The sequence below is a fragment of the Taurulus bubalis genome (assembly GCF_910589615.1).
Source record: "Taurulus bubalis genome assembly, chromosome: 10".
NCBI classification, from domain to species: domain Eukaryota; kingdom Metazoa; phylum Chordata; class Actinopteri; order Perciformes; family Cottidae; genus Taurulus; species Taurulus bubalis.
The window spans coordinates 7,672,605-7,700,527 of NC_136598.1; the positions used below are offsets into that span (position 1 = coordinate 7,672,605).

General features: G+C 39.4%; 3 protein-coding genes and 1 pseudogene across 4 annotated transcripts; 1 reads left to right on the forward strand and 3 right to left on the reverse strand.

Annotated features, from left to right (window-relative positions):
- Positions 1-877: 877 nt before the first annotated feature.
- On the reverse strand, positions 878-10,968 carry p4ha3 (prolyl 4-hydroxylase, alpha polypeptide III). Its single transcript, XM_079224606.1, has 13 exons — positions 10,836-10,968; positions 9,649-9,803; positions 9,318-9,541; positions 6,834-6,983; positions 6,698-6,749; positions 6,397-6,560; positions 5,947-6,123; positions 3,738-3,802; positions 3,502-3,661; positions 3,319-3,381; positions 2,751-2,819; positions 1,967-2,063; positions 878-1,441 (listed from the first exon to the last, which is right to left on the reverse strand). The coding sequence occupies exons 1-13, from the start codon at positions 10,946-10,948 to the stop codon at positions 1,371-1,373; spliced, it is 1,560 nt and encodes a 519-aa protein (XP_079080732.1). The 5' UTR covers positions 10,949-10,968; the 3' UTR covers positions 878-1,370.
- A 1,280-nt stretch (positions 10,969-12,248) lies between these two features.
- On the reverse strand, positions 12,249-13,211 carry or95a1 (odorant receptor, family 95, subfamily A, member 1; the record flags this gene model as incomplete). The annotated part of the gene is made up of 1 exon (XM_079224463.1): positions 12,249-13,211. The coding sequence occupies one exon, from the start codon at positions 13,209-13,211 to the stop codon at positions 12,249-12,251; it is 963 nt and encodes a 320-aa protein (XP_079080589.1).
- A 4,569-nt stretch (positions 13,212-17,780) lies between these two features.
- LOC306742174 (diablo IAP-binding mitochondrial protein-like) lies at positions 17,781-19,513 on the forward strand (the record flags this gene model as incomplete). Its single annotated transcript, XM_079224514.1, has 6 exons — positions 17,781-17,914; positions 18,048-18,156; positions 18,302-18,427; positions 18,682-18,792; positions 18,953-19,049; positions 19,308-19,513. 6 exons carry the CDS (start codon positions 17,781-17,783, stop codon positions 19,511-19,513), a joined length of 783 nt encoding a protein of 260 aa, XP_079080640.1.
- A 2,631-nt stretch (positions 19,514-22,144) lies between these two features.
- On the reverse strand, positions 22,145-25,008 carry LOC306742123 (odorant receptor 131-2-like; annotated as a pseudogene). Its single transcript has 2 exons — positions 24,557-25,008; positions 22,145-22,565 (listed from the first exon to the last, which is right to left on the reverse strand). The product of its transcript is annotated as an odorant receptor 131-2-like (transcript).
- Between the last annotated feature and the right edge of the window lie 2,915 nt (positions 25,009-27,923).

A 27,923-nucleotide genomic window follows, 5' to 3' on the forward strand; every position in this document is an offset into this window, starting at 1 on the left:
GCAATATGCATTCAGTGTTCTTATATTTCCTGTGTGTCAGTGTGTACTTGGAAAGTGTGTCTGTTTGTATACCGTAAGGAAAAGGTATTTCACTGTATATGAGCAGGCTGAGGTATTATTCCTCTGTCACCCTCTGTCACTCTCACAGATCCCTTCATTTAATTGTTACAGGTCACATAGTATAACAGCCTCTTAGTGTCCAAACTCATACAGTGAATTGTAATAGTGTATGTTCCACTTCACTCTGTTTAAGATGGGTTATGACCTACTTAGGCACAGCTATCTGAAATATCTGAATGGCATGCACACGGCTTTGGTTATGTGAGTTCAGACAAGAAGTCTGGAGCGGACATGTTCCCAATCATTTGACATGCAAAGCGTGATTAATGACGCACAGCCTCTGAAGCTCAATAAGAAGCTGACAGATCTGGTTCATCTGTTCCATTAGACAGCCCGTTAGTGAAAGAGTCTCCCACAAGCAGAAATGACCACATCGTTAAATCAGCTGGAAATTAACTGGCAGACTCACAATGACTGGTTCCTTTGACTCATAGCACCAGTCTGGGCTGCAGTCCTGAGGTCTGACATGACCCATTACGGAAGAACTTAAAGCAGCATCTCTGTTGCTATTTTGCAGTATTGAACACAGAAATTACCTTCAAAGTCATAAAATGTGTTGCCACTCTGTACAACGATGTCATGCTGTCTAACTGCCTTTTCCAGCACTTCATGGAAGCATTATCACATTGAAATGGAAAATGAATATTAATATCCCAAAACAGCACTTTATTTTTGGCAGAATCCCATTACATCAAATAGAAAATGACACATTTCACTATGATTCAGTCATGTTTGCTATCTTTGTAAACTTCTGCATATAAATAAAGTTCTGACCGTCTGCACAAAGTACAGCTGTGTTGATTTGTAATGACAGACCCTGGAATGGGCCCAATGTGGGAAAAGGGCTGCAGATGTCAGTTTTTAAGCAAGCGTGAGAGGCAAACAGCCTTGCAAACACAGTTAACTGAAACCAGCACAGTGTGCAAAAGCCTCCCTCCATCTGCAGGAACTGGCCAGTAAGAGCAAGAGAGCATTTTGGCCTCTGGGGGCTGATTGCCAACAGCCCCGGCCCTCTTCTAGCACGCCTCTCCGTCTTGTGCTATCCATGTCCACCGCAGCACTGTGAGCTCCAGGATCCCATGGGGCCCGGGGCTCCAATAACAGATGCAGGCTGTCCCACCACGGCTTTCACCTCCCTTGCCTGTGTGCTCACTTTCCCGCTCCCTCCTCCCCTCCGCCTGCAAGTGTGCCTCTCAATTGTAGAGGCTGGCTCTTGTACTCCAAGGGGCCCAGCTATCACTCTACACCCCTCACTCGTCAGGATTCAGGCTGCAGCGATGTAGGAACTCTTGGCCATGCTCATGGATCCATTTGTTTGCCACTGGAACACACGGAAAGATGTGGAATATGTTTTAATTTGTGAAAGACAGGGGGCAAATGCAATGAATGAAAGGTTTCTTGCTTTTGTATCTTTTTTTGTTTGAACCTGAGCATATCTTTTCTGATAATGTATGTGGTTGCTAGCAAACAACACAACCAGCAAATTCTTCTTCTGCTCCTTTGTGCTGATTAATATCCTTCTGTCAGTTTAACTGGGTGCCTAAAACATATTTCAGGAGTTCATGATCTGGGCCAACCAACAGCAGATGTTCAGTTTAGTGACTGAACTGCACTTTGTAACATCTCTAAACGTGTGCCGCAGCCAGACGTTGCCTTACTGTCGACATTAGCTCTTGTATGACAGGAAAGATGAACTCTGGAAACAGACCATGAAACTGATGTTGAAAAAGAATAATCTGTTTAAAAAGACTCCTTTAAATTGCGTTGCTTTGCTATTTTCCAGATTCACCTCACTTTTCGGATCCTTTTGACCGCATCATCATATATTGGATCTACTGACTCTTACCCCATTTGTCCCCGATGAGCACGGGGCAGCCAGCATGCAGCGTGTCTGCGTCTCCTTGACCGTTTCTATGCAGATTCCACCAGAAAATGGCAGATTTCTGTGAAATGAAAAACCACATAAACACACATTCAATAAGTTTGAAAAGTTGCAACTCACAATTATTTTCATTATCAATTAATCTGGCAACTAATTACTTTGTCAATTAATTCATCTTGTGGTCGATAACATGCAAGAGAGTAGTGGAAAACGCCTATCTCAATTTCACAATTGATTTCATTGACCAAAACATAAAATTGACTCTAATATATGACACAGAAAATAGAACATTTTCACCACTGAGAGGCTAAAAAAAATATTTTCTGTTGATTGACTCATACAGCTTTGATCTAAATATCTCAGGTAGAGCATGGCTTCGTACACTATTTTATTGGTAATTGTATCTGTTTATTAGGATCCGTTACTTTCTGTATAAACAGCTAGGAAGTGAGATTTCAATCAAATGGAAGGCGAGAGGTTAAACCCCAGGAGTGTCCTGGCAAACCTTCCACTGCAGCTCATTTATCAACCCAATAACAGCTTCAACCTCCACGTAGGCTCAACTATTCAATAGCAGTATTGCGTTGAAGAGAATCTCATGGCTGCTGTTGCCATGATCTGACCTTTTGGCTTTTTGACAGCTGCACCAGAGAATGTGAGTGAGGCGCGAAAAGAAGGCAAAAAGAAAAATGACACGGAGACAAGAGAGGCTGCTTTTAGCTCATCGAGCCATTCGCAGAGTGTTTACCTCCATGACAGGAACGCTGAAGTTGGCGTAGATGAAGGCTGTGGACCCACCTGCCTCGACAGAGCTGAGCTGTGGAAAAGGACATTCCTTCAGAGTTGTGTCTTGTGTTTATGTGCTCCATTTATGAAAAGCCACTCTGTCTGCTGCTCTGCTTTTAAAGCCTTGCAAAAAGCCATTCTTTATTTTGTTTTAATCACTATCCAATTTCACTCAAATGTTTACATGGGATTCTTAATAATAAAAACAAAACTAATCATATTTGAAGACAGATTAGTTACAAAATAAATAGGAATAAAATACAAGAAAGGGAAAATATATAGAAGTAGGTCAGAGACAAAAATTGGAGTTTGTTTGTTTGCATGACAGAACATCTATAAAAGTGTGATTTAAGCCCTGAGGTCACATCTGGGCTGAGGCGGGTTGCTCCAAAGTCTTGCAGCATTCATGGCAAATGCCTGTGTTTTTAATTCATAGTTTGGAGCGGTAGGAACAGGAACCTGCCCAAGAACCTCAGGCTGCTGTCTGGGTCATACAGGGCCATAAGATGTTCGAGTAAGACTTGACTCACATATATCATAAAGGTTGCCACTCGATTCCCAGTTTTCAGCTTGAACACAGGACTCGAAGGCGACTGGAAAACAATGTAATCAATTGATATATCATGATTAATGCAAGCACAGACAACCTGCAAAAGCTATAGCAATATAATAAAGTGTCTGAACTTTTTAAACAAGTATATCAATCAACTTACTGTAGCATGGTCAAAGTGAGGTTCATAATGGCCACCAATCCCATAATTAACTACTTGGAGGTACTCGCCATATGGATGCTTCACATTCAAACCTGTGAGCATGGAGATCTTGTGTTCCAGCTTCCCAACAGTGGAGTGTGCTGAGTCCTTCAGCCATGCACTAGAAAAAAGACATTTATAAATAACAACTTGAAGCATGAACACATATATCGACCAAGTAACTACTTGTGTTGTACCTCTTGCTGATGCGATACTCTGCTGTTGCTTGTTTCTCTCCTGCTGCCACCACAGATCGTTTTAACTTATCATCAAAGACAGAAAAAGAGTGTGGGATTGTTACGGCATCCATATTTTGTTTTCCAGCTAAAGACCCTGACAAAATATGAGGAAGATCTCAAAAACGTGTTCCAATGTCCAAAATACCAACGAAATTCAAGAACAACAAGAATGTGGATCCAAAAAGCTGCGATGATAGACTATTCTTCTAATTTTGCATGCTCAATCTTAGTGGGTGGGGTTATTGTGTTCAGATGACCTTCTTCTTCCCCTGCGAGTATTAGTTTTAAGTTGAATCTTATCTTCACTTTGTCAAAATGCACCACAAGGTATCTGTGAAGTCTGCCCTTCTTGAAATAGAGCCTCAGTGAGTTATTTGGACTGCAGAATCGTCCCACTGCATTCTGCTTGTTTCATAAATGTTTTCCAATTTGTAATGGGGTACATAAGCTGGTGCAATGCAGGAAACTGGTAACAGAACATTCTTGATTATTCTTGATTTATTAGATTTTGCAGATCAAAGTCCTGATGACGTGTGTTATAGGGGCTCCAGGATCCAGTGTCAAGCATGCTCATGGTTAAGAAAGTTTGGAGCAATGAGCAGCCTAATACTGGGCCTGTTTTCAATAAACCCACAGGCTGACATAATGATGAAATAAGTACAGGCGTTTTCATCTGAGCAAAGGCTGGAAAACTCATTGAACAATGCCAAAACCTCAAATAAACTATAGGGCACCAATAAAGTTAGCCCACCAAATATTCCCAACAGAGTCAGCTCTGAGGATCATTCACTGCAGCTTTACTTATATGAGCAGAAAAGCGATAGTTGCTTTCAAATAGATACTGAGGCTCCATGTTAGTGGACTGCATATTTAACAGCAGAGCCCAGCAGGGTTGTTTGGATAGTTTGAGGTGCTCAGCCAAGTTTTTACAGTAATGTATCCCTCATTCCTTTCGGCCTTGCTAAAATGTTTGGAAGCAGACCAACGCTTCCTCCATAGGGTCTTTCCAGCAGGACCCCAGCAACTAACGAGACCACAGCAGAGCAGATTATCAAGAAATGCATGTGTACATTTTTTGTTGTTGTTATAGGTAGGTTTACTATGAATCCAATTAGAGCTAATTTTGCAATGTTGCTACATTACTTCATGTTTCTCTTTTTCAATGCAGCCAACAAAGTATGATCATGAGAAAAAGTGCTCATTATTTTGCATAATGGCTCCATTCAGAGCACTATATGTAATATTATATCATATGATTATGATTCGAGATGCATTGTTGTGTAAGCAGCATTTTTTTGTTAGTCCATTCCATCCATGTAGTAAGAATACCTTAATGGGTACTTCATTACATAACTTGAGTAAATGCACTGAGTAACTGTCCACCACTGACAAAGTACCAACACAGGTGAATATGCAGCTATGTTATTGGATGGGAAAACAACATTTAATAATGACAGTGATGAAGATGTGGTGGATGACCAGCATCATGTCATGGGATACCAGTGGTTGAACTTATACAGTTTACTGTGTGCCATTTTAAAAGCAATCTATACAAAAAACATTAAAAGAGGAGGTCCACTTTAGGACTGAGGCCATAGTAAATATCTCCCTTGTAACATTGCTCTTCAGGCAAATTTACACATTTATAGTCCTGCTCAAAGGTTGCCAATTTCATTACACTTTCAATTTCAGAGTAATGGAAAGTGTACATCTGTGCAGATGTCCATGTGTTGGGAAACATCTTGATACTCCATCAACAGAGCGGAAGCCACAACGGGAAAAATATATCTTAAACAAACATATGAACAAAGAAAAAGAAAAAACAAGATATTATTGGTAATTGTGTGAAACCAGATTCTTCAATGTGAGATGAAGGTACACAGGGTTCAAAGTGCAAAAGCAAACTGTTGAATTTATTTATCTGTTTTTTTACTTCAACAATCTTAAATAGACCTGAACTCTTACTGTTGTCAAGAAAAAGTACGTTGAAGCTTCACTTTTTTTGAGTCCTATGAGAGAAAACTCAACAAAATACTGAATATTGGATTAATAAAAAAAAAAAAAATGCAGTGTTGTGAATAAAAGTATGTCTTAGTTGCTAAAAAAGCGGACATATTGAAGACATGTTTGTTTTTTTACCAACAAATGATGAGGAAAATGCACTCACTCCGGGGTGGGAGGTCCTCTTGATGTCCTCAGCCTCCGTGTCAGTGATGAAGTTATGGTACAGGACCACATACGGCTGCAGGCTCAGCACTTCACGTCTTGCCGGCAGAAGTAGCAGTTGTGGGTTCCCGTTGGTGAAGTAATCGCAGAAAAGTTTGGGGTTTTCAAACTGCATTGGCTGCTAATGAGAAACAAGATAAAAACAATAATTATTTTTCTTTTTTCGCAACCAATTATTCTTAACATTGTTCTCCTTCCACACACAAAATTAATTAAAAAAAGAATAGTCTTTCTGTGGCCTAGGACACCCCTATTCCAAACTTGCATCTTAATAAACTCCTTAATAGGTAGACAAAATGTTGCCAAATCTGTGACAAACTACTTGGAGCTTTTGTTAAATGACAATGAAAAAGAGACATCTTCTTCAGTTTTGATTAATAGTGAGGATTACCTTAGAGCCTTGCGTCTGGCAGAGCCTCTCGTAAGTGTCCCTGGTCCTTAAATTATTGGAGGTGGGTCTCCTCAGCCCATCCAGAATGACTGATATTGGTGGACTTGAAACCAGCAGCTTCTCATATTTCTCAACATTCTGCAAAACCCTTCCATTCAATGGATCTGAGAAGAAACGTGTAAATGTAGTGCATTATATGGCATGTTGCTTCAGAACCAGGCAAGTTCACAGATATAAAGAGGAGATTTATGCAGTACAGACATGATTCAAGGAAAGGGACAAGTCAAATAAAAATAATTACCATGATGCAGTAACTCCTGAGATAAACTGAGAGCGTAAGAGACATTTCCTGTCTGAAACAATAACAGTAATTTAGAGCAGTGCTACCCATCAATCATCTGACACATGTGCATTTCCCCAAGTGTCCTTCCACCTACTTTAAAATGAGAGAAGGCCAGGTGATCCAGAGCGTCCTCTAAGGTCCCTTCATTCTCAGGGCTCCACTCGCCTCCTGTTCCCCTGAAGAGACGCACCGACTCCTCCAACCACTGCACAGAGTGGTAGTAGTCTTCCTGCTCGTAGGCCACCTGCGTGAAATCACAACTAGGGTTACTTTTAACCACTACACTGTGGTGTAGGTGGCAAAGTGTCAGCATGTTCGGCGGTGTTCAGGCACTGGACTGGAGGACCAAATGTCAGCCGGCTCTGGTCCATGTGCACGCATGGCTGCTAGATTTGGCTGGGTTTTGGTGTCACATCTAGTTAGCAGCAGTCAGCCAGTCAAGCTGCAGGCGGGTGGCAGCAACCAGAATCAGACCATTTTCTGCATTTCTCTCTCGACATTTATCTGGTGTAATGTTGGAACCCTGGCATGCTGGATTTAGGCTGACTGTGGGCCAAATCATTTGGCTACTTCCTCGTCTACAAAATTGGGATTTTCCACCGATGGTAGGCTCGAGGAATGCATAAATGTGTCATGAAATACAGGAGATAATCACCACAGACTTTATGAGACTATGAAACTTGAAACTATTCTATACCTTTTTTACCTTTTTTAGAGATTGTGCTCGAGTTTGTCCATCTGTGTTGTTTTGTTTTGTGTCTTATTTCTTCCGTGTACTCAGGTCTCTCTTGCAAAATAGATATTGATCTTAATGAGATTGCCTGATTAAATTAAGGTTGTAATGGGAGCACCATTACTTGACGTCTTGAATACAGGATGTGATGTAACAACCACTGCAATCATTGGGTATTTTCTGCCTATTTTTGACTGACTTCTTGGTCTCATCTTGGACTGCTACTCCAGATTATTTTCAGTATTGATTAATGTTTAATTTTCTCTGTTATTTGATTCATTGTTTAGTCTATAAAAAAGTGAAACATGCTAATTATATTAGCCTCATATTAATTATTGGTATAAAAAAAAACAAGATTTTTTGATTACTATCATGTAAGAAAAGAAATTATTATATATATTATATTCTGTAGATCTCAGTATAGCCTGAGTGAAGCATGTGCTTTAAAATGCCTCCAAATGAAACTGACAGGCTACAAACATCTGTTGACAAACCCTGCCGGTTTTGAGGAACAGTTTAACAGCCATATAAAAGCATGTGCAGGCAGTTCTTTTACTGACAACACCCTCAAACTAAGCATCTCTGGGTACAGATGGTGTCAGATAATCTCAGCCTCAGTACAAGTGAAGACAGGCTCGTGTGCTTTGCTCCACACACTTCTGCTGCGTGAGATAATGTATTATCCAGACAACAGGAGTTCTCTCCCACACAGTGTCCTGCCCTTACACATCGCCACCGTGTATAAACAGGGTAATTCATAGCAGGGAAACCTTTTTTTTTTCCTTTCTTACTCATATAGTATTATATTCATCTTCACAGGAAATGGATTCCCAGGCACGCAATGGGAAGAAGTCCCCTTTTTCCAGGATGACTGGATTCCCAGAGGGGGACATTTTCACAGCAACATCTTTCAAATGTCTCTCCTATTCATTACTTTACTCATGCACTCAGCTTATTTTACTTTGAAAAGAGACCACGAAGGGTGACAAATATGTTGCAACACTCTCATCGCATTTCTTTGATAAATTTAAGGAAATACAGATGAACTAACGGCTGGTGGAAAGTAACACAGTACAAACTGTATACTCAAGAAAAGCACTCTTGTACAATTTTAGGTATTGTGTATTGTATTATATTTTAATTGTATATTACTTTATACATCTCCTTCCTTATATGTCAGAGAAAAATATTGTACTTTCCACAACATTCAATTGCAAGCTATTTTGCCGATTGAGATTTTTTTTTTATAATCTAATATATTGCTGAAGAACAAACCTGTGGTTCCCAACCTGTTTGACCATTGAATCCTGAAAAGGTTTGTTAGTTTCCCCAACAAGTGATTTCCCCTTTAAACTTCTAACCTTCTGCTCAAAGAGATAAACTGCTACAATGTGCAACAATCCACAAAGAAAAAGCAAAGATAGGAGAAGAGAACATAACTCAGCTTTTTACACTTTCCTCTTTCATTATGACACCTGAGATTGACCCCTCATATTGATCAAGTGACTCCTTGAAGGGGACCAAGCTCTAGATTCAGAGCCTCCTGACTAAACTACCGAACTGTATAAAACGTATTTAAAACCAGCTCCACCTTAAACAATGACAACAGTAAAATGCTGCTTACACATTGATGCATCATGTTATGTCAGAATGGGTGCTTTTACTTTTGATACTTAAAAGGGAATTTAGCTTTTCTGAGGCTTTTGAAGACAGAACTTTTAATTGTAATGGAATATCTTTCTAGATTGTGGTGTTGGTACTTTTTCTTTGAATCTTCTTCAAAGAAAAAAAAACAGAAAAGCATTAGGAGGAAAAAATAAAGAAAATAAATAATGGATTGTGTACCTTTCCAACCAGAAAGCAGTCATCACCAGACAGCGGGACAGACACTGCGGGCAGGTAGACGTCAGTAGACTTGCCATTTGTGACTCTCTGAAAACGACCCTTTACGAGGCCCGCAACCTGAAGAGCATACACATCCTGCAGCCTCATCAGCCCCTTGGCGGCTCCCTGGAGGTCTTCCAGTTTGGGCAGATCGCCCTCTTCCGCCTTGTAACTTGACCTGAGGGCTGGACAGCAGAGTGTCAAAAGGTGAACTGGGGTGGTGACAGCAGAGAAGAGGAGGGGGGTCCGTTATCACCACCAGATGTGTCTGTAAAGAAGGCAGTGAGCCCACCTTGTGAGTTCTCCAGGGCTTCGTTGCTGTTGACTACATTCAGCCACTCTGAATGCAGCCTCTTGATCAGGGTGAATGCCAACAGCGGGTTTGCCATAGCGGTTGCCGGGCCTTTGTAATGTTCAGTGTGCAGGTCTGACACTTTGGCATAAAAGCTGTGGGGAAGATTGTAGACTGCAGTTACAACAAAAAAGAGGAGACCAAGTCCTCAGACCGTTTCACATGCAGCAAATGAGCCCTGGGAGCCTTACAGGGCTCTTGAAGGAATAAGAAAAAAGGTCATAGAAAAAGTGAATGTTCTCTTTGGCACAGCAAGGCTTTATTTAATCGGGTATAATTGTTGAAAAAAACTGACCACCTTATAGCGCAGAAATAGTAACAACAGATTGATTCAAAGTGGTACTTTTCATAGACAACACACTGGAAATGAACACACATTAGTATTAACAGCTCGGATAACTAGTGACATTAAAATGTTGACAAGAAATATTTACCATAAAACATGTTTAAATCAGTATGAGGAACTATCATTGGGCACAATTAAGACAGTTGTTCATAAAGTGTTTCTAAAATGTCGCGCCATAGATTCTTAGACTTTCCGGATGGAAAGATCTTCAAACATTTTCCACGATCATCATCAACATCATCATTACACATTGTTAAAACAGACGAATAAAGCTTATGCATGATAATAAGCCTTTTATAATGAAGGTCTCAGACTCTGACTGGAAGAAACTGCAGCTGATAAAACCTTCTTCTTGTAAAGAAACATCCACAAGTCTAGACAGTGAAGTCAAATCTCTTCAACTGGAAATCAGACAATAACGGATAATGTCATCAGGTGACTTGTTTTTCTTTGTTTTGACTTAATTTTTGTATAATTTCCTCCAAATGAAAATGCAGGATTCCCAGCTGTGGGTTTAAACACGTGACCATAAATATCCACATGTGCTCTCGTCATCATTCCTACTATAATTCACTGTCTATGGAGGGGTCACATCACATGTTTTGTCACAGTGTGTATAAGGAGACTTTTCTTGAACTGAAAAAAAAATCCTGTGAATTAGTCCTTTAACTCGCCACAGACAGTTCAGATGTGCAGTGCTGTTTCTCATGATCTTGCCCCCACAAAGCTCCGTTGAACTCAATGAATAGTTGAACATGTGTCCTCCTGCATGCCCACTCACCGCTTGATGTCCTCCAGTCGCTCCAACTCATGGTCAATGTAAATTCTCAAATGATCGATCAGTTTCTGTTCAACACTGATCGCTTGCTTCACGTTCAGCAGCGACGTGTACATTTCCCCTAAAGACGCGGGGATCACAGCCACAGTCAGGAGACTCCAGCTGAGGTAAACGCATGTGGGATACATCATCTCCATATATCCTCTCTCCTGCAGCTGCAGTGCGCGAGCTCTTCTCTCGCGGCCCCAAACTGAGGATCTTCAGGATGTACAAACGTGCCCCTGAAGTCCACACGGGGATCTCCCCCATCTGCTCTGGGATCAGCTTTCTCCTTCTGTTTATGGGACTGGCCTGCGGGCTGAACTCAGTCAGGACAATTAGTTTCTCATTACAGCGAGCACCCGACAGGCTTATTTTTGCACTACTGATAACAGAAATACTTCAAACTTCCTGGAGTTAGGGTCCAGCGCGAGTTTGTGGAGGCTGTTTCTGATTAATTGGGCTTCACATTCAGTTTGCGCTTTGTTCCATGCGAATAATCAAAATTAAAATGGATTAAACCAGGGTTATGCTTATGCACAAATCTCATTCAACGTATTTGTATTTGTTAAAAGTGAGTAAGGGTTTTTGCAAGAGAAAAAAATAAAAGTGAAATGTATTAGGTGGTACTGAGTTAGTGCGACATCTGCAGGTGAATGCTTTGTACAACAACCACACTGATAGTTTAGAGCTCCACAGTAAAGACCTTTTGAGTGACTTCATTGTTGAGGGGAATAAAAAAAAAAATTAAAAATAAGAGGGAACAAACTGTAAATTATTGATGTACAGTATTTATACAACAATACTAATTATATATATATATATATATATATATATATATATATATATATATATACATATATATATATATATATATATATATATATATATATATATATGTATATATATATATATATATATATATATACATATATATACACACAGTGTATATATATGCAAAAGTATTCATACCCTTGAACGTTTCCACATTTTGTCACATTACACGCCACAAACATAAATATATTTTATTGGAATTTTATGTGAAACACCAACACAAAGTGTCACACAATTGTGAAGTACAGGTCTAATGGTGCTGACTGAACCTCCACTTAAAAGGATCGAAAGGCTACCTATGCTCAATACATTGTCAAATGAATCCCACTTTTCCCACGTACTTCAACAGCAATGCATAACTAATATTGCTGACTGCAGCAGCCAATAAAACATGTTGTTAATTGTTACTTTTATTGAAGAACTTTTCAATACCTTCTGAGGCCTTTTTTTGAGGAAACCGTACTTAGTGCTTTTTTTTTTAAACATCACAAATACATAATTTGACATTTGTGCATCAAGTTTGAGAGCTCTGTCAAAACTGTATCAGCCAGTTCCCGAAGCAGGCTTGCCTCTCTTGCCGGGTTTGACTCTGTCTGAGCAGCAGAAAATTGTCTCCCTGATTGTGCCCTTGAGATTCTCGTCTCTAAAGCCGTAGATGAGCGGGCTGAGTAAGCGTGGAGTAAGGATGAAACAGAAATAATTAAAAAAGGCAATGTCTTCTGGTAGCCAGTTGGCATGCAGCACTATGAGAGTTTCAGTGATGGGGTTTATGAAGGCCAAAATGCACAGCAGCAGCTGAAAGCCGTGTAACAGCACGGTGTACATGGCTTTGCTCACAGACACTTTGTTTAGTCTCATTTTCCTTGTTTCCAGCAGGATTCTCAAGTATGTAAAGAGGATGACAACAGCCACGACTGCAAAAAGGAGAATATATATACTAACTTTGAACAAAACCTGGATTCGAGATATGTTGGTAATGTCATTGTTGCAAAGCGCAGGGGGAGAGAGGATACCCACTGCAGCAGGATCCCTCGCACCGATGCAATAGATAACAATAGGGGGGATACAGCTGGTGAGCCACAGGGACAGAATAATTACCCAAATACGGTCTGAGCGCCACGTGGCCGGGCGCTGCAGCGGATAGAAGATGGCAACATAACGCTCCAGAGACATGATGGCCAAGATTAAAGGTGTGTTCAGGAAAGTGACAATGGAAAGGAATAGCAGAGGAGCACAGTAGACAATAGACAATTTCACCTGGCCCATGACAAAGAGGAAGAGCAGCACAGAGGACAAGAGCTGGAGAGTGTCATTGATCAGCATGAATGCAAACAGGATGTAACGTGTGGAGTCCAGGTACTGTCTGTGAGATACAAAGATGTGCAGCATGACAGCAATGCAGTAGAGGAAGATGCAGAAGAGGGGGATAACCACACACACCTTGATGATTACAGACAGGCTTTTGTTGGTAGTTGCATTCCCTGGAAATTCAGTCAGATTATGCATCTTGGAACTAGAGCAAACCTGTTGAAGAGAAATACGTTTAGCGTCAAGACACACACTGAAACCCATCCTAAAAAATACAAGGCATTTTTTGGAGAATTAATTAGGATTAGAATAAAAATAGAAATAGAAATAGAAATAGAAATAGAGCTGACAAAATAAAAGAACGGCATGACACAAATGCTTGCTAATTGAGAGACAAACCTACTATTTTGTCTTTTTCTATTGCACTTTAACTTAGTACATATTCAACCTTCAGAATAAAAGGGCCTTACACTCACTCATGAATGTCTTCATTAGTCAGAAGAGAAGCTGTCGATTGCTGTTCTTCTTATCACACAGCTTCAATGTACCACATCTCTGGGATGTTCTGCCCCCTATCTCGAGTGTTCAAACCACTTCAGATCTTTTTGAGCCCGGCCCATTTCCTCCAGAGACACATTATTTAAATGCTATCGTCATATAGCATGATGTTTCTCAATAATTCATATTTCAGTGGGGAGATGGGATCCTGTTGCGGTATGGAAAGAGTTCAGCAGACAAGTTCACAATGTATGTGGCCACTACAAAAGCAAAGCCCTTTTTAATTCTTATTTTTCAGCTGACATCTAATAATCATGCGTACTCTTTTAAAATCGCACAGTTCGTACTTGGAACAACGGCTTCAAGGGGACTCATTGCTGATGCTGGCAACAGGGATCTTTCTCCATTATTTCAAATTTAAATCCAGTGTGATTGACTTTACAGCTGTGCTTTTGCTTTACTATCGAGAAGGGCCTTGTCTGATAATGTGATGTCACTTTGGTCATGCGAAGACTTGCGACCTATCACGCTTTAATGTGTAAACACTATGCAGAAGACTCTGAGCTCGGAAACTCATGTGAAACCTTTTTTATTATTACATAAAACTCCTGGACAGACTAAAAACCCACACTGGAAGCTACAAAATATTTTTTTTTTGCTGATACAGAGCAGTTTCACTTAATTGAACCTTTTCCAGCTGGAGGAGGGTGCTCTCATATTGGCACTGTGCTGATTCTGCTGAATGGGCACTTTCAAGTGAACTGGGTCCGTTGTTCCAGCTGTGTCTTGTCCAATGCAGTTTGTGAACTATTGAGCAAAGTGTTTTGGCAGCGTCCCTCACTTTTAGTGTGACGGTGGACTGTGTGACTTTGAGTCAGTAAAGGAAAGTGAATCACTGCAGAACTACCAATAGACAGTCCTTGGCCTGAGTCAAGAACTGTGAGTGGCGTTGAGATGCCCAGTTTACGTTGGTAATGAGTGCTGTACTTAAGGTTTACGGTTGACTTTTAAGAACGCACCAAAAATATATGTGAGACGGGTTTGTAGGCCTGTCCTTTTACAAATGCAAGTCAAACCATGAACATTTCCAGTGGTAGAAAGTAACTAAGGAAATCTACTTAAGTAAAATTTTGAGGTACTTGTATACTGTACTTTATACAACTCTATCCTAAGCCTATCAGCAAGTTACTTCAACAAAACAACAACAAAATTAGATTTAAATAAATTACCCCTGAGCTGTAAAATTCCAATTAGCCCCATCTTTACGACCTGTAGCATTGAAGTGCATATTAATGAATACATTTTTATAATACAAATGGTCATAATATTATATTTTGGTATTAGTCCAGTTACATTTTAAATGCAGGACTTGTACTTGAAACTTAAAAAAATATTTCTGTTATTATTTTTGTATAAATACTGTACATCAATAATTTACAGTTTGTTCCCTCTTATCTTTTATTATTATTTAAATTCCCCTCAACAATGAAGTCACTCAAAAGGTCTTTACTGTGGAGCTCTAAACTGACACACAACAAAGTCTGACCAACAGTAAAAGTTATCTTTGTGAAACTGTTCTTGGGAGACAATAAAGACTCAGCTGTCAACGTAATAAGCAACGTATCTTGTTATCAGGTATATGACAGGTTCATGGTTTAAGTCCGGGTATTGGACGTTGCACTTGACTGTTAAATTTCCTTTGGCTGAACATATTTTAACACAGGGGAGGAGGGGGTATAAATTGTTGACAGTCGATACAAAGATCATTACTGATAACACTTTTGTGAGGTGGCTTTGTATTTCAAAGCTTGACCAGATCTAACTTGAATCCATTTCCACAGATTTTTGTAGGATCTCACAGTTTAGGTTCCATGTTTGTTTGTACCGAATGTGTGAGGCAGCTCAGACATGTGGGAAGTGCAGAAAGTTCAAAAACACCTTAAAAAATGCTGTTATGTCACGAACCATGGGATGCACTGCATTATCTTTTTTGACAGTGTTCCAGTGTCACACACATGCACGGTAATGACGTTAGTAATCATAGAAGAGAAGCAGGCTAACCTGCAGGCACAACATCAGTATTGTTTTGAAGAAGAGGATAAAACCCCATAAAGAGATGTTTCTGTATTGTAAATGACATACAATGAGCAGCACTATATTTGAGATACTCTAGATAGATAGATAGATAGATAGATAGATAGATAGATAGATAGATAGATAGATAGATAGATAGATACTTCATTCATTCCCATGGTGACATTTGTTTGTAGCAGCAGCAGCAAGCAAGTTACAGAGTAAACATACAAATATTAAGTATGAAAAATACTCAATATATACAACAAAATAGCAGAGCATATTCAATTTAAGAAAATTAAATAATGAAGAAAATGCAAAAATGCAAAGTATATATACAGTGTATATGAAGTGTATATAACGTATATATAAAGTGAAATAGAAGTATATACAGTGACTAACTAAATTACAAAAGTGGTGCTGGGGTTATTGATGTTAATTCAATTGGTATTATAAAGTCCTATAGCACAGTACTGTGTGACATCTCCAGAGCGCACGTCTTGTATCCGCTGCTTAGCTTAGTAATGAACAGAGTGGTTGATTATTAACGTAAAACTCCTACGTCGAACTGTGCAAACAGACGCTTTCGTTTGTTTGCCAAACTCTGTTGAGAGCAGCTCACTGGGGCTCGTCGGCTCTTTACGCACGTTCTGCATCAGTAATCAGGGCTGCAGGTGATTGGCCCAATATCTGTTGCCAAAAACAACTTTGTTCCTCTGAACCCCAGCGGACTCCCACATAGCAGATAACATATTTGCAGGCTATCAGACAGAATAAATGCTATTGCCAAACATTTGGCAGCAAGCGTTTTAGGAAAATATTAAGAGAAAGGGACAAATACAGAATAATGAAAAGACGCAAGGCTGCAATATAAGTGCTGTGTGTATTAAAGTTCTCATGATCTTAATAGGCTGTGTGAGGGTGAAATGCATGTTGTGTTTGGCAGAACAAATGTAATGTTTCAGATAATGTGGGAATAGACTGAAGATAAAACAATAAATAATCCTCACAGCATGAAGTTGCCTAACTTTAATAGAAAGGAATGTTGTCCCCATGTCTATAAGTTTCAACTGACTTTCCATTAGGAATAAGAATTAGAGGACGAAGAGGACATCTTGGAGCAGTAATAAAAGTTATGTAGGTAAAGTACCAGCTATTTAAGCATTTATATGAAACCAACCTGAAGGGCAGGTGGTGTAAATGAGCACTGGCAGGTGGTGTAAAATGATGCAGCTTTGGTCAGTTGTATTATTTTGACAGTGAAGAATATGATGATAACATGATTAAGAAACAGACAAAAACACTATTATTACAAAGCTGGTATCTTTTCTGTTTTTGAAATCCTGACCACAGTAAGAGCCAGATGGGGAAACTGAGAAACAGTAAAGTGTCAAGATGACGAATATGAACCTTAAGTAATATTGATAGAACAGATCTCCTTTTAATGTGTGCATGGTATACATTTTTAAATGGGATATTTGCTACACAGTTCATAATCAATGGCATTTATGGGAAAATACATGTTCCTATGAGAATTCCTATGATTTCAGATTGTTAACACCTTGCATTTATTATATGTGGTTGGTACATTAATCCTAGAGCCAAACTGTAACACCCCTCAATAATTAACTAGTTCTAACAAGAAAAAGTACATTTTCAGAGTAAGAGTCAAATAAAACATTGTTTAAATTTCTCTAAAATGTTTATTCTGCCCTAAACTTCAATTAGTCCTCTTCCTCATGCCCACACACACTCACACACACACAAAAGCAAGAGAGAGAGAGAGACAGAGAGAGAGAGAGACAGAGAGAGAGAGGGAGAGGGAGAGAGAGAGGGAGAGGGAGAGAGAGAGAGAGGGAGAGAGACCTGCACGTAATTAACGTCCCTGTTTTGTTTTTTCAGATAAAGCCAAATACGCACATTCGCAGGCAGAGTCAACAGATCAATGCCTTTTACGCAATGAGATGGGGCTGGGGCCTTACAAATACCCGCAGGACAGGATAGTTGGTCATCGTCGAGCAGACCGCAAGACTGCAAGCATCAAACAAGAGTATTTCTCTGATTTTACAAAGACAAGCAAGTGTACAAGATTAGTTGGAACTGCGGAAAAAACTGTAAATCTACAGTCAGCAACTAATTTACATAGATCATATAAAATACATTCTTAAAGTGCAGTAGACCTAGTTAATCTGCAAAATGCAAGCTGTTGGTCAGTGTTCAGTGTGTGCCAGCCGTGCTGCCGGAGGACTACTGCGAAATCAGACCGATCTGTCACTGCTGCGGACCAACAAGAATGTGCTCAGGAGAGGAGCATGCATCCGATTCATAAGGTAGGTTATGAATCATAAGCAATACCATTGCCTTGACTCAGACGTTGCCTGTAGACTACAACTCACAACACTGTCAAACTGTGAGCTGAAATACCATTGATCAAGACTAATCACTTTCTGCCCCATTTTTCAGCAGCAGGAAGGCTGGAGTTCAGAAGTTGGTGGAACAAACAGATGTTGAGCACATCAGCATAGCGCCTTTAAGTGTTGGCCGTGGGCTTCATGCGGTCCCTTTTACACAGGTGGGTTACTCTCCTATGAGATCAATGTACTGGAGCTGCACAAATCGTGTGTTCCTTCAGACAAAGTTTTTTGTTGTGCTTCATACTATGTACTTGGCGACATTGAATGCAAGAGTTAATGGACTGAATTTCCCCACATTTACAGAAGATGGGAAACCTCTCTCACGACTCCCTGATCAAAAGAGCTGCCTCAGTGGTGACAGACAGTTCAAGTACCTTCCTCTCCCAGACCTCCTTGGCTCTAATAAATGCCCTGGCAGACTACTCAAAGGTAGATTTTCCTCTTATGTAAAACCTTTTATCCACAACTCAAAATACATAATCACACTACTTAAACAGATGCAATCATGAGGATTTGAATCTGTACAACTTTCCATAATCTCATGTTAAAAAAAATACCTCAAAGGAATTAACTTCAGACAGTGTCTCAAATGTTCAAATGTATAAATGTACAAATCCAGACTTTCATTTTGAAAATGCCCCTGTGCTGTCCCTGACTGCCTGTCCTCCTCTGTTTGCCAACAGGCTGTGCACACACGCATTGCTGTCCAAAGACGGTATCTAGTCTCCTTGGGAAAACTGACCCCAGCAGAGAAGGATTCCTTCCTGGATGTGATCAATGGCCAGCGTGCAGAGGTTAGTTTGTATGGAAACACATCTAAATGTACCCCAGCTTTTTATTTATTTCTTCCAGTTAAAATCGGAACATTTTAAATCCGCTTTTACTCTTTGCAAAAACAATTTTAAACAGACACATGTATCTTATTGCATTTGTCTCATCTCTTCGTCCTAACAGGCTAGTGACAGACTCCATGAATGCAAACGTATTGAGTCAACCTGGATCAATGCTGTCAACTTGTGTAAAATGGCAGCCGAGGCAGCACAAACCTCAGGTGAGTGAAACATGCACAGCAGTATCTCTTGGGTCTTAATGCAATGTTTTTACAATGATGGAATAATTAATAGGCTGAAATCACATAATCAGAGGCTGTCAAGCAGCAGACCTTGAGTTAAGACTAAAATGGATTAAGCGGACTGGAGTGCCTTCTTAAGCTCCACGTCATGCTTGAACTTAAGCTGGTGTTACCTCAATCCACAAACTTTCTCTGAAATGTAACTAAATGTGTGTTTGCATCTTTGTGTGTTTCCAGGAGCCGAGCAGGCGTCCATCACAGTGAGGACAAGCATTCAGGTGGCTCAGTCGCAGGTGGAGGAAGCTCGGCAACTGTCAGCGGATGCAAATAAAAAGTTGGCCGAGACTAAAGTGGAAGAGATCCAAAGGATGGCAGAATATACCGCCTTTCTAGAGGATAGCGAGGAGCATGAGGTGCATGAGGCGTATCTCCGAGAGGACTAAGACAAATAGACAAAAAGAAAGAAATGATACAATTTTGAAATTAGCAAAAAAAAAAGAACATGTTTGATTACCCTGTTATATCTCTCTTCTTTTTGCATTAATTACATTCATGAATGTTGCATTAATCCTTATTTAAGCCTATTTATTTGATTTGTGAATGCCAGCTGCTTTTCAAGCAATGATGGAGTATTGATCATCGAATCTTCAGTATATATTGTATGGCAGTGGGGATTTCCCATCATCAGATCACAACGTTGTTTATTGTTTGTTGTGTTGTAACAAAGACATATTTTTATAATGCTATTGTTTGCATCATTGTTTTTTCACTGATCACAATAGCAAAAAAATAAAATTATTTTTGGTTTGATTCAACCTATGTGTGATGGGTCATTGTTTTTTGCCATATCCCGTGATCCTAAATGAATATGTTACGGCTGTGTTGTTACAGACCACTGTCACTTCACAATGAGAAGGGTTTCAAGCAATATCTTCTTTGCCTTTGAAAGATTTCCTAAAGACGAATAACGTGTGATGGCAGCATTATTGGCAGCTAATTAATATTGTACATAAAGCATGAACTACAACAAGCTGTGCAGTTATAGAACAATAATGCACAATGCAGAGCCTGATCATTATGAACAATCCATGAGCAGAGAAATTCAATAAAAAATAACTATTCAGCTTCAGAAGAGACCTTTTCATCTTAAAACCCTCATAGGGCTCCTATTGTATCTATATACAGTATATAAATATAGAAAGAGCCCTCTGCAATACTGGCTATTTTGTTGACACAAGGGGCCAACAGAAATACTGCTGTGGACTATACCTACAGTGTAGGTTTTGATTTATGTTTCAGTGTCCTATTTCACTTGTTGCAACCCAACAACATAAGATGGATGTATTGTGTGTGTGCAAGGCCGTATCATGCTCCTACTATCTACCCATACAGTAACAGTGGTTATTTTGTAATATGGAGTGATGATGGGCTACTCATGGAACTGGAGTTGCATTCAAGTTATTTCTGTTTCACCATGTCTCTGAATCTGATACTACTGCTGAGCCCTCATCCCAGGCAGCTCCAGAAAAGAAGGAATAGCAACCAATATCCAGGAGTTTGGTCCAGAGCAGGTTATATGCATAGAAATTAGTCAAAAAACATTTTCTGCATATCTTTGTGGCATATTTGACCTTTTAAGTTTCCTGTTGCTCTGTTTAACAGCATATCTTATAAAGATAGTGCACATGGATTTGGACCTTTACTGTAATTCATGCTTGTTTATGAAGAAACTATGTAAACAGTAGGTGCTGTCAATAAAAATTGATTCCATGTCCACTATATATGCTCTTTTGACCAAAACACTGTAACCACATATCGTTATATACATCTGTGTATATTACATTTGTGCTAATTTGAAGTAACGTCAGGTTTATTCTAGAGCAATGTATTACATAGTACAGTACTTACAGTAAATTCAATTTTGTACAGCCCAAAATCACAAATTACAAATTTGCCTCAGAGGCTTTACAATCTGTACACATACAACATCCTCTATCCCGGGACCTCGGCACAGCTTGCACAACTTAATTTAGCTTTTCATGTTTGCAGTGTCTCTGTGTAGCCTACATTAATTGATTAAATGTAATTTAACAAGGATGCAGTATTATTAAGGATTAGTACTAATAATAGATGACACAAGTCTATGAAATACAGTTTGAAGATGGGAATGAGCTGACTGGCTGGCTTGAAATCCATGTTACCATGATGCCAACGGGCAGCGGGCACGGGTAGAAAATGTCTGTAATTTCTTAAAAGTAAAGCATTTTGAAAAGTAAAAATGTTTTATAAGTCATAACTACTTTGAATAGCACTGTAATACAAAGCCGTGTTGTAAGCAGAAACATTTGTTGCAAACAGTTGTATTAAAAATGATATTTAAAAAAGGTTAGTACTTCTAGTTTTTTTCTAAATTTGGGCACTCAGGGAACCCATTATGTTACAGTCAGACTCATCACACGTCTTAACACTTTAGCCTGTAACCTGTAACATTCACTCAAATAGCTTAAGAAGCCTTAATTAAATAAATAAATACATACATTGATAATATAATAATCTTTCCATACCGATAATTCCAGTGGTTGCGCCAATTGATAATTTATTCACAATCAGTTGTGGGAAAGTGGCAGATATATTACTTTATACTGTATACAGTATACCTTTCTCGGTTCCTTGACTAAATTTTCCTTTTTTAAGTTGGATAATAGAACAAGCTGACGTTTTGGTGCACAGAATTGCATTGCACGTGTTCATTCAATAAGACAATATCACAGGCAGAGCATTAGCCACATTTAGGCAGCATCACCTAAGAACAAACTCACAAGCATCAGCATACATTTGAATGAGCAAAAGTAGGCCAATAAGATTAGGCAAAACCCCTAAACTGACATTGGTGATGATACAACATTAATAATGGTAGATCAATTATACTTCATGCACGGACTCAATATCAATATTACATATAACTGAACATAATAAACTAAAAATAAAACATGTAAAGAGAATTTTAACTTTGCTCAGGATCATTTATTTTCATTTAATTGATGCATAGTGCATTTCTTCTGAAGATACATTTGTCAAATATTTCTTTTACACAAACCAAAGAAAGCATAACTTTTCAATGCATGAACAAATGTTTCATCCCTGAGGCCATAAATGAGAGGACTCAGGCATCTTGGAGCAAGACTAAAAGTTAAGTAGTTAATGTACCTGACATCAATAAATCATTTTAAACTAATCTGAAAGACAGCAGTTTCTATGAATGGACACCACAGCTGGATGAGACAGAGCAGCAGCTGGAAAGCATGAAGAAATACCGTTTTGAGGCCTTTCCCTGTTGACTTTTTATTCTCTCCGGATGCAGCTTTGGCCACTATCATTATTTTAACATAGCAGAATACAATAGTAATGACCATGATCAAGAAGTAAAACTGATTAACACCTGCCCTAATATCATCCTGCCATATGTACAAAATGAATATCTCCGCAGAGCACACTCTGTTGTGTGTGTAAAAGCTATGTGAGGCTGATACAAAGAAGATAGCATAAACAACTAGAAAATTTCACAAGAAATTTTGAAAGTGTGGCTACTACTGCCGTAAGACATCGCAATATATATACATTACCGGTAGTGAGATGTGTTATTGAGGTTTTTGAGGTACATTATATATATATATATATATATATATATATATATATATATATATATATATATATATATATATATGCCAACATTAGCTGTGAGGGCTTGATGGTGTAAATATGAATGGGACAGCACTTTGCTGCAACTATTCACGTGATTACATAAACAAATAGTGTGTACAATTGTGTATTTATCTTCTATTTAATACAATAATGCCTTTGACTGAATATCTCCAAGTCATGTGTGTGCAGATTTTCTACCAAACCATCTGTTAAACCCCAGATTTCAAGGCAAAAACATGCTCAAATCTCTAATATAGTACATTCAGAGAGGAAACAAGCAGCCGATCACATTGATATGCTTGAATATTTTTCTGGACTTAATAATGTCAACGTGAGCGTCAGTGGAGCTGTTAGTCCTGATTCAAAGTGATATGCGCGCGCACACACACGTGAACGTGCACGTGACCGTATTAACACGCGCACGCGCGACCGTTCACGCGGGTATGAATACAGCCCCTATTGTCCTTGATCTCTAAAGAATCAATAACTCCTTGACTTAAATTTTTTTTTTAAAAATACTTTTTTCTTTTTCTTTTTTGCATAAATATGATCAAAAGTCAAGAGTCTGAGTGCACGCGACCGTATTACCACGTATGTGTGGATTGGATATATATATATATATATATATATATATATATATATATATATATATATATATATATATATATATGCCAACATTAGCTGTGAGGGCTTGATGGTGTAGCACTTTGCTGCAACATATTACGTGATTACATAAAAAAATAGTGTGTACAATTGTGTATTTCCTGCAGTGCAGTTCCTCCTGCGTGTGTGCGCCCGTGTCACTGGTTGCCATGGTGTGTGACTGTCACAGAGCGGGAGACTGGACTGCGGATTTAATGAGAAAACAACCTTTCAAACTATTGTATTTGACAGACAACCGTGAATCCCATCGCGAAAATAACGTAATCATGAGAAGCACAAGACTTTTGAGAACGTTTCCGTCTACTTCAATATTTGTAAGGATTTAGAAATGAGAGCGTAACTTCAGTTTAAAAAGTCCTCACGTTTCCATCATGAGAGAAAATTGTGGTCCGATTTAACATGGAGGTTGATGGAGCAGTTGCCCGGACTTCATGTCGCTTTCAGGCTTGCTGACAAAACAGTATAAATTTGTTGGATTCCACGACGCATGTGTACCACAAGCACAATATTTCCAACGGTTTCATATATAAATTATGCCTCAAAAGTAAATATTGTGGAGTGAATGGCAAAATACAAATACAAATAGGGGGTTAGTACAAAGCTCCTCCGTGCTCTAGCGATGACATCACCACTGTAACCTGCCCCATACACACCCATTGTAAACTCTGAAATGGTTCCCACATTTTCCTAAACTTGAACAATAATTACATGAAAACTGTGCTAAGTATCAAAAAATGCCCAATTGGGCAAATAAACTCCAGACTTTTGTCAACGTTTTAAACTTTAAACATTTCTCTACGGTAAATTATGGCGAGTCACTGTGGGCACAAAGATGAATGTTTTTTTGCTCTCTTCAGTCTGAAACAAGTGAATGGGACAATTTCTCGCCGTTTTTCGCACTTTTCGGGAAAATGGCCGGTCGAATCTCTTAAAAAAGTAATTCCAGGCGATTCCCGATCAGGCCGCACGTTTTGATGTATTTTGACGCATGTGCTGGCAACGCCACGGGAGGAGATACGGTCCAAAGTTTTGCGGAATAAGAAGAAATATAGGCTATAATAAGCTCGCAGGAGAACATGAAGTGCGCTTGCTATCTATGACCCCTTGCAGCTGAGCCACACTTAATAATAAAAGGTACGGAGCTGATACCGTGAATGATGAGTACCCAGTTCACAGAGCTGCTTCGGGAGCACAGCTCTCCATGGCACAGGGGCATGCAAATGGCCACATAGCGCTCCAGGGTCATCGCAGTCAACGTAACTGGTGTGACTCTAAAATAGAGAATTACTACAACAGAGATAATGATGCATAACCAAACTGGCATGGTAATCTGAAAATAGCTCAAGATGAGCATTATATTAGTCATGAACAGAAAGAAGCTATCAGACAATAGTGCAACAGCAAATAAGATGTAGCGTGTAGTTGTGTAGAAGCATTCCTTTTTGAAAAAGGTCAAAATGAGAAAAAAGTTGATGCAAAGAAAAAGGATCACCAGGATCTGCACAATAATGACCTGTTTGTTGATCTGCCGCCTTAAAGACTCAACACCAACCAGCGAGCTGTTATTTGCCATGTATATACGTCAACTGTCAACAGAAAATTTGATTCTGAACTGATAAAAGGTTAGGTTCAATATCAAGCTTCTCTGAAGTGCTAATATGCTAGTTTAAATACAGCAGTTTACCAAACCCAAAAATGTTTGAAAGACAAATGCCTTCTACTGAGCTCAGTACAGTCTTTTGAGAGAGGGTTGTGCATGATGACTTTAAAGACTAAAACATCCAAGAACACCAAATGAAACGTTGTTCTCACAGTGTCATCATCGTCACTCGCTGCTTGTTCCCCTCATTGGCCAGCTGTTAGTACTGCAGAGAGTGTGAAGAAATACCTTAGGCATTGGGATCCTCTTGATGAGTTGTGAAAATAGTTTTATTACTCAATAGCTACTTTTTTTTTTATCTATAATAGTTTGGTTATGGTTTTAAGGCAACATTTTATGTTGTGCTGTGTTAATGTAAAAATGTGTACACAATATAAACTGTAACATGCAAATGTTCTAAAAAATGAAACAATTAGATAAATATGTTGATGACCATTTTGCCATATTAGTTTCTTTATTATTATTACAGAAATAATCCAAACATTTGCTGTTTGCACGAGCCGCCGGCTGAGCGCCGCTGTCTTGGAGTTTTCCTCGGAGAACAAGAGGGTCGCCTCCCTGCGGGTTGTGGGGAGTAAGGCTCTGACTGTTGTTTGTGCTTATCATCGAACAGCAGTTCAGAATATCCGGCCTTCTTGGAGTCGGTGGGAGAGGTCTGGAAAAGGTGCGTCCTATGCCTTCAGACTTCAACGCTCAAGTTGGCAATGACAGAGAAACAAGACGCGGGGTGATTGGGAGGAACGGCTTGCCCGATTGGAACCTGAGTGGTGTCTCGCTATTGGACTTTTGTTCCAGCCACGGTTTGTCCATAATGAACACCATGTTCGAGCATAAGGTGGCTCATAAGTGTACCTAGTACCAGAACGCCTAAAGCCGGAGATCAATGATCGATTTTGTCAAAGTCAAAAGTCAAAGTCAGTTTTATTGTCACTTCTTCCATTTGTGCAAACATACAGAAGACCTGAAATTATGTTTCTCTACTGTCTGACATAAAGTGAATAGTGCAAAAACAGTTAAAAAAAAGTAAAAAATAGACAACATATAAACAACATATATAACATATAAACAACACAAAAACAACAGAAATTAGGAAACTATATAAGTGTGCGTTATAGCAGCGGTCAGACAGTTTGGCAGCAGACATGAGTCTAGACGTGGGAGTGGTGAAGTAGAGAGTTCAGCTTCCTGACAGCCTGGTGAATGAAGCTGTTTGACAGCCTGGTGGTGCGAGCTCGGAGGCTCCGGTAACTCCTCCCAGAGGGCAGGAGGCTGAAGAGACTGTGTGAGCAACCCTGCCTCCTAAAAATTACGTTCCCCCAGAACTAATACACATTCCCAATTACGTTTGGTCAGAAACGTATCTCCTCTCTGATTATGTTTGTGTTTGACGTAAATAAACTAATCTACAAATTAGTACAAGACTACCTGTCCTTCACACATGTTGAAACCTGAAACTGAATGCTTACATGTGTTTCACAATATGTAGGCAGCTCGTCCTACTGTGGCACATACATCCATTCATTCTTACACTCTTTTCCACCATTTCTCCAGGTGCAGGTTGCAGTAGCAGCCTAAACATCTTCATCTATCCCAGATATCAGCTCTTGGTGGAGGAGTGAGTCCAAGGCATTCTCGGGCCAGATGTGATATCAAATCATGTGTCATCTCCAAGGTTTTACGCTTCCTTCAGGGTGATTTAGAATCTGCTTAGTTAATCTGGGGCGAGGGAAGACTAGAGGTGGCTAGTAAGCAAACAGAGAGGAACTTGCTCTCGCTCGGGGCAAAAGAAAAAAAGAAACCAGACTGGTGTGTGTGCGATGGGCAACAAGTCAGTGCTGTAAGTTTAAGTGAGGCCCGAATCAGCCCAAGTTCTTTTCTAGCCCAAACTTTGTTTAGCTTTGTATTGTATGTGCTGTGCATACATATCGTTTTGATTATGCATTGGATGCTTTCAGTGACTAAGTGACTAATGCAGTGTAATACAAATAAAAGGTGCACAATGTAAATGAGCCACTTGGGATTAATACTGATTTTGATCTTGGGAGAGACATATTCTTTGGGCTTTAGCTGTTAAACTCAATATACTATATTTGACATCCATTATATGTATGTTGTAAAGTGTAATGGATGTTCCTAAATTTGTGCTCACAAATCATAGAGTCAAGGACACATGTGAGTTCAAACTGTGTTTAACAGGACAATAAACTCAAGCAGTTGTATAAACCTCCTACTTTGGCCATATAATCTAAAACATCCATCTAGACATGAAAGTAAAAGTCAGTGCACCTGAAGTGCTGGTTTGATGAAACTTGATGAAACAAATGAGTTTGTTTTGCGATACTTAAAAAAAATTGTTGTCATGTGTGAAAACTAGCAGTAGCTAACACAGTTATCCCAGCAGACGTGGTTTGTTTTTCTCCGTGGGGATTTCGACTCCAAACAGAGCAGTGATGCTAACGAGCCCATTATTACTATTCTCTTAAGGCAAATACAGTCCTGTGAAACTCATTGAAGGTGACGGTTAATTGGGTCATCAATTATTCAAAATATCCTCTATTGACTCTCAGTGAAGATGAATGTAACAGATAAAAAGTTTTGAAATAGCTTTATAAACAAGTGTATGCACCATACATGTATGCATTCACAGAAAACCTGACAAACACTTGACCTCCATGACCTCCAAGAGCAGGTCTAACCTATAAAATGGATCGTGTGTCGAGGTATGCATTTTGCGTGAGAGAGATTGATACAGTTGACCGAGTGAGCTAGCCTGCACCTTTTAATGACCCAATTTCTGTTGCATACAGCGATAGTAAACTTTGCTTATA